The sequence below is a fragment of the Pteronotus mesoamericanus genome, unplaced genomic scaffold (genome assembly GCF_021234165.1).
Source record: "Pteronotus mesoamericanus isolate MK-2021 breed Mesoamerican mustached bat unplaced genomic scaffold, CSHL_Meso_final contig_130, whole genome shotgun sequence".
Classification (NCBI taxonomy): Eukaryota; Metazoa; Chordata; class Mammalia; order Chiroptera; family Mormoopidae; genus Pteronotus; species Pteronotus mesoamericanus.
The window spans coordinates 10,000,001-10,006,874 of record NW_026555060.1 but is presented as its reverse complement, the minus strand read 5'-3'; the positions used below and the strand labels follow the sequence as shown (position 1 = coordinate 10,006,874).

General features: G+C 39.1%; 1 protein-coding gene across 1 annotated transcript; it reads left to right on the top strand.

The window, feature by feature from the left end:
- Positions 1–4,492: 4,492 nt before the first annotated feature.
- Positions 4,493–4,825, top strand: LOC129084153 (ubiquitin-conjugating enzyme E2 C-like). The gene has a single exon (XM_054590159.1). It carries the CDS (start codon positions 4,493–4,495, stop codon positions 4,823–4,825), a length of 333 nt encoding a protein of 110 aa, XP_054446134.1.
- Positions 4,826–6,874: the final 2,049 nt, after the last annotated feature.

The window sequence follows — 6,874 nt, the reverse complement described above, 5'->3', positions numbered from 1 at the left end:
TCACAGATCCATCATTTTCTGTCATCATTTCATCATCCATGGCTCCCTTCATATCTTCACATCTCTCCTTCTACAGCTTAGATTCTATGGCCCATTATATTACACATTCCTTTGCATATACCCTCATCTATTTTTCCTCATCACACTCACCTAGGGGGAAAAAAAAAACCCAACCCTGCTTAAATTCAACTCTGGCTCCTCTACACTAATGCCCAAATAAGTGAAACATATGGAGAAAAAACCAGGTAACCATGCACACTAGTCTCACTTAAATCCATGATCACATAGCTCAAATGAGTCCTTCAAGCTGCCCATCCATCCTAGAATGTGACTCATCTCACAGAATTGATTGTCTCAAATATTCTGTCTTTTCAGACCTCCAATTTCTCCTGCCTTCTGCTCACTTGGCACCAATGGCTTTGCTGAAGAGAACGTTGGGCTCTCCCACCAACTCAGCTGCTTTGGGTTCTCACCAATGCTGCTTGCTGTCCTTCCTTTTCAGCAGGTGAGCTGTCTATTCTCCTCTCTGAGGCCCCTCCTCTTGTGCACAGAATCTCCTACAACTGTCCTCTCTTGACTGGATCATTCCCATCAACATACAAATATGCCACAATTTTTGCCATCCTAAAAAAAGAACAAAAACTTATTCTTAATTTCAAACCCCTTCCCAGTACCTCCTCATATTTTTTTAGAACAAAACTTTTCTAAAGAATTGTCTATATCCTTCTTTTTCATGAATCTACTCTAATTAAACTTTCATTCCCACCACTCCATGAAAACTGCCCTTGTCAAGGTCAACTGTGACCTTTACATTGACAAAATGAATGTTCAATATTTTCATCTCATTTGTTGTATCAGCAGTGCTTGGCACAGTTGCAGAATCCATCTTTCCTGAAAACCTTCTGCATTTGACTCCTGAGACACCATTCTTCTTTATTTTTACTCATATCTTTCAGTCTCCATGGAGCGCTCCCCAACTTCTTCCTGAATTCTGATACAGTGGTTCTCCACCTCACCTGCACACTAGAGTCACATGGGAAAATGTCTACAAAATTTTGATGCCGAACTAAGAACGTCCAGCCAAGATGTAGGCGTAGGTAGATGCACTTTGCTTCCTCATGCAACCAAAAAGAAGGACAATGCAACAAATTTAAAAACAAAAAATAACCAGAACTGCCAGAAAATTGAACTGTATGGAAGTCTGACAACCAAGGAGTTAAAAAAGAAACATTCATCCAGACTGGTAAGAGGGGTGGAGATGGGCAGCAGGGGCAGAGAGGATGTGAGGTAAGGCAGCAGCTAGCAGGCCAGGTGGTCCCACATTTGCATGTGGATAAACTGGGAGGAACAGCTGGGGAGCAAGACAAACCACACAATCCAGGTTTCCAGCATTGGAAAAGAAAGTCTCAAAACCTTTGACTGTAAAAACCTGTGTGGGATGCAGCAGCAGGAGAAACTCCCAGCCTCATAGGAAAGTCTGTTGGAGAGACCCACAGGGTCCTAGAATGTACACAAACCCACCCACCTGAGAATGAGCACTAGAAGGGCTCAATTTGCTTGTGGGTAGTGGGGGAAGTACCTGAAAGCCCACCAAGAGCCAAGCAAGCAGCATTGTTCCTTCTCACGCCCCTCCTCCATGTGCAGCATCACAGAACAGCGACCTGGGTTGCCCCACCCTGGCAAATACCTAGGGCTCTACCTCTTCCAATGTAACAGGTGCACTGAGACAAAGAAATATGGCCCAAATAGAAGAAAAGATCAAAGCTCCAAAAATAGAACTAAGCCACAAACAGTCAACCTATCAGATGCATAGTTCAAAACACTGGTAATCAGGATGCTCACAGAAATGGTTGAGTATGGTCGCAAAACAGAGGAAAAAGTGAAGGCTATGTAAAGTGAAATAAAGAAAAATATACAGGGAACCAACAGTGAAGGGAAGGAAACCAGGACTTAAATCAACAATTTGGAGCACAAGGAAGAAATAAACATTGAAAACAGAATGAAGAACCAAGAATTCAAAAAAATGAGGAGAGGCTTAGGAACCTCTGGGACAACTTTAAACACTCCAACATCCAAATCATAAGGGTGTCAGAAGAAGAAAAGGAAGAGCAAGAAATTAATAACTTATTTGAAAAAACAATGAGGGAGAACTTCCCCAATCTGGCCAAGGAAATAGACTTCCAGGAGATCCAGGAAGCTCAGAGAGTCCCAAAGAAATTGGGCCCAAGGAAGCACACACCAAGACACACCATAATTATGTTACCCAAGATTAAAGATAAGGAGCAAACCTTCAAAGCAGCAAGAGAAAAGGAGACAGTTCCCTACAAAGGAGTTCCCATAAGACTATCAGCTGATTTCTCAAAAGAAACCTTACAAGCAAGAAGGGGCTAGAAAGAAGTATTCAAAGTCATGAAAAGCAAGGACCTATTTCCAACATTACTCTATCCAACAAAGCTATCATTTAGAATGGAAGGGCAGATAAAGTGCTTCCCAGATAAGGTCAACTTAAAGGAGTTCATCATCACCAAGCCGTTATTATATGAAATGTTGAAGAGACTTATCTAAGAAAAAGAAGATCAAAAATTGAACAATAAAAAGACAACAAACACATCTATCAATAACTGAACCTAAAAAAAAAACAAAAACAAAAAAAAACTAAGTAAACAACTAAAACAGGAACAGAATCACAGAGATGGAAATCAGACGGGACAGGGAGGGGACAAAGAGGGGAAAAGGTACAGGGAATAAGAAGCATAATTGGTAGGCACAAAATAGACAGGGGGAGGTTAAGAATAGTATAGGAAATGAAGAAGCCAAAGAACTTATATGTATGACCATGGACATAAATTAAGGGGGCTGAGGGATGTTGGAGGAAGGAGGGTGAAGGCGGAGGGAATAAAGGGGAAAAGAAAAAGAAAAAAATTTTGATTTCTACCAGAGATCTGAGCCAGCAGCCCTGAGGAGGAGGCCCAGATGCCACCATGTGATTTTAAATCTTGAAGGTGATTCTACCATGGAGTCAGGGAGAGGACCACTGCTCTACACATGGGCATGGGCTCATCTAAGGGTCTCAGACTCCTCTTATCTTGCCGTCTGAACTCTCCTCCTAGATGACTGATCCAATGCTGCTGATTCCCAGATAACATCTTCACCGAACCTTTCTCTGAACTCCATGCTTGTATATATACCACACCACTTGTTAGACTTTACATTTAAAAAAGCACTTTACATTAGAAAAATAATTCCCAAAAGTCCTTTTTTTAATTTTTTGTTTAATTATAGTTGACATTTCATATTATTTTAGTTTCAGATATACAGCATAGTGGTTTGCCATTTATCTAACTTATAAAATTATTCCCCCTGATAAGTCTAATACCCATCTGACACCATACATAGTTATCACAATATTATTGACTATATTCCCTATGCAAAAAGTCCTTTTCAATAAGAATTCCCATTATTTTTAAAGCTCTTTAAATACATGGAATTTATTCTCAATTTTTTGTCAACTTTGCCTGTTTTCAGCATATACTACATAAATGATGGTGACTAATAAACTATTCATTGTTCATGGAAGCAACATGTGAATTCCCTCAGATTAAAATATAATGCATTACAGCACTATTTACAATAACCAAGATATGGAAACAGCCCAAATGTTCATTGGTAGATAAGTGGATAAATCAACTATGGGACATTAACACAATGGAATACTACTCAGCCATAAAAAAGGAAGAAAATGTTACCCTTTGCAATGGCATGGATGGACCGAGAGAACGTTATGGTAAGTGAAATAAGCCAATCAGAGAAAGAGAAATGCCATATGATTCCACTCATATGGAATCTAGTGAGCAAACAGAGCTAACAAGCAAACTAGAGACAGACTCACAGAGAACGAGATGACAGCTATGGCGTGGGGGAAGGTGGTGGGTGGAGGGACTGAGCAAAAAGTAAAAAGGATTCATGGACAGCGACAACAGAGGGGTAACTGCTGGAGGGACAGGGTATAAAGGGACTAAATGGTAATGGTGGAAAAATACAATTAAAAAATGTAATGCAAGTGAAATGAACTAGGTAATTCTACAGATAGAACATAAAATCATACCTAGAATTATAGGATACAATAAATTCTAGATTACAATGAAGAATTATACCCATTCACCAAGAAATGCCTAGAACCAGGCTAAGAATATTTTAAATGCTTTATGTCGCATTCAAGAGCAACCTAAAACCAAAAATGACTTCTTCTATTATCAAAACATAGTGAGCACTGATCCAGGGTCAGAAAAACTAGTCCTGGTCCCAGCAGTTGCCAGCTTTTGGCAAGTTAAAAGCTTGCATTTCTTGGGGACCTCCTTGCCCTGCAACAGCTGAGATATGGGAGGCGCGGGGGCACTCTAGGAGCTCAGGCCGCTCTTACAGACCCTCCTGGAGGAGAACGGAAGGGTGTAGAGATGCTGCCAGGATTCTCCCCAGGTTACAGCGGAAACTAATGACCCTCATGGTGTCTGGTGACAAAGGAATTTCTGTCTCCCCTGAATCAGACAACCTTTTCAAATGTGTAGGGACCATCCACACAGAAGCTGGCACAGTATACAAAGACCTGAAGTTCCCCAGTGGCCACCCTTACAATGCACCCACAGTGAAGTTCCTCACGCCCAGCTACCATCCCAGCGTGAACACCCAGGGTGACATCTGCCTGGACATCCTGAAGGCCGAGTGGTCTGCCCTGTATGACGTCGGGGCCTTCCTGCTCTCCATCCAGAGCCTGCTAGAAGAACCCAACATCAATAGCCCATTGAACACACAAGCTGCTGAGCTCTGAAAAAAACCCACAGCCTTTCAGAAGTAACTGTAAGACACCCACGCAGAGCAGGTCTCCAGCCAAGAGCCTTGACCCAGGCTGTCCAGCCTCTCTCCTTGGGCTGCCTGTTATTTTTCCCTTAGACGGTCTGTCCTTGTCTTGATTTCTGTATAGGACTCTGTATCTTCAGCTATGGTGTCATATTTGTTTTGTTTCTGTTTTTTAAATTAAGTCTCTGCTTGAACCACTGTGATGAATATAATAAATACATTTTATTATATAATTTTAAAAGCTTGCATTCCTTAAATCTTCTGTAAAAAGGTACTGTGTCTGCACTGCCAATCTTATAGGGTTTTGTGTGGGTAAAAATAAAAACTAAGTATTTTGGGTAATAGTTTTCTGAAAATCATTAAAAATCATAAATTTATTATTACTGTACAACTTAGATATGGCTATATTTCATAATCAATTATGAAAATAGTGTTATATTAACAATTTATCAGAAAACATATAAAAGGAAACCTTAAAATTTAAATTGTCTAATATTTTTGAGTTCCAACTTTCCCCATAATAATCACAAGAATGATTTTGTAATAAGCCCATGTCCAAAATCATAAGACTACCAAGAAATTCCTTAAAGTTGGTCATTTCAAACTCATTTTAAAGTTTTGAAAAGTTTTAAAGTTCATTTTAAATTTTCTGCCAACATGTTACATCAGCATTATTGTTGTTGTTATTTTAATTCTACAGATTCTTTTAAGGAAAATTCCAATTAAGCAAAGTTCCTCCTGCCTTACTCTGACCAAATCATTACAGAACTACTCATCAAATTTTTTAGAAAATTAAGGCTTTTATTAATTTTTAAATAATCTTTAAGAAACACTTTTATTTCAAGATGTAGTAAAAACCTCAATTTTGGACTACTCCTAAGTCAAGCATTACTGAATCCAGTCCGGTTCCGTGGTAATACCCACTTTTAGATTATATATCCTGTGACTAACTTTATGCTCTATTTCTGGACCATAGCACTTATTCTGAAAGTTAACTGTTTGATATTGCTCTGTGATCAGCTGTTGCATCTCTGGGAAACATGTATTTAAGAAACATCTGAATTTTTTAATGGAGAAACCAAGGCATGTCTCTAAAAGTTTCTTGGAAACTCAAAATCTGTTCATTCATACCTCCAAATATTCCCAACTTTTAACACTGTTTCACAGTTCAAGTTGGTATTAGCCGGAATAATGAACCTATTACTTAAACTATGTCCCAAGTCTCCTCATAAACTCAAGTTATGATTCTACAATGCAGACACTGAATGCTTTTGTTTGATCTCTCTTCATTGTGGTTCCTCAGGGAGTCCCCCTATTTCAAACATGTCTGGCTTAATGAATTTTGTTCTTACTATGACTACAGTCTGTTTTGGTGTCAGATTCACTCCAGCTTGGAAAGCTTTGTTGTTCTCTTTTCAGGCCTCAGACCCTTTCAGTTTCTGGAGTGTTCACCAAAGATACAAAATAATTAGTCTGAGCAGATGCACAATACCACAATGGTATTAACCAGATTAAACATTAAAAACAACTCCTTTCTCTTTTTGATCATTTAAGCAATGGCAGCACAATAATTTGAAGAATATTTGTATTCTCTTTAAGTCAATTTAAAACAAGTACACACCATCTTGAGAACAGGCCTCCCCAGAACTTTCCAGGTCAAGGGCAGCCAAGGCCTCATCATTTGGTTTTAGTGTTGAGGTCATTGCTTGGTACCAGGTTTCCATGATTTATCAAGAAACTAATCAGCTGGGAAATAGTCTCCCCAGGAAAGTTCTCAATGGTCTTCTCAGAATCTGAAAATCTCAATAACTCTTCAAAAGCAATATCATCTATATCATTTTATCACAAGTAAAGGGTAAGCTGACTTACAGGTAAGATGTTGTCACACACCTTTACTCAGCAACTTTTCTCCATTTTTTTAAAGTAAAGTATTCGAGCACTCTTTTACTTGTTAGAATTCATAAATACACATAGTAGCTTCATTAGAGATTTCAATTTCCCTCCTGAGTTTGAATGTGGA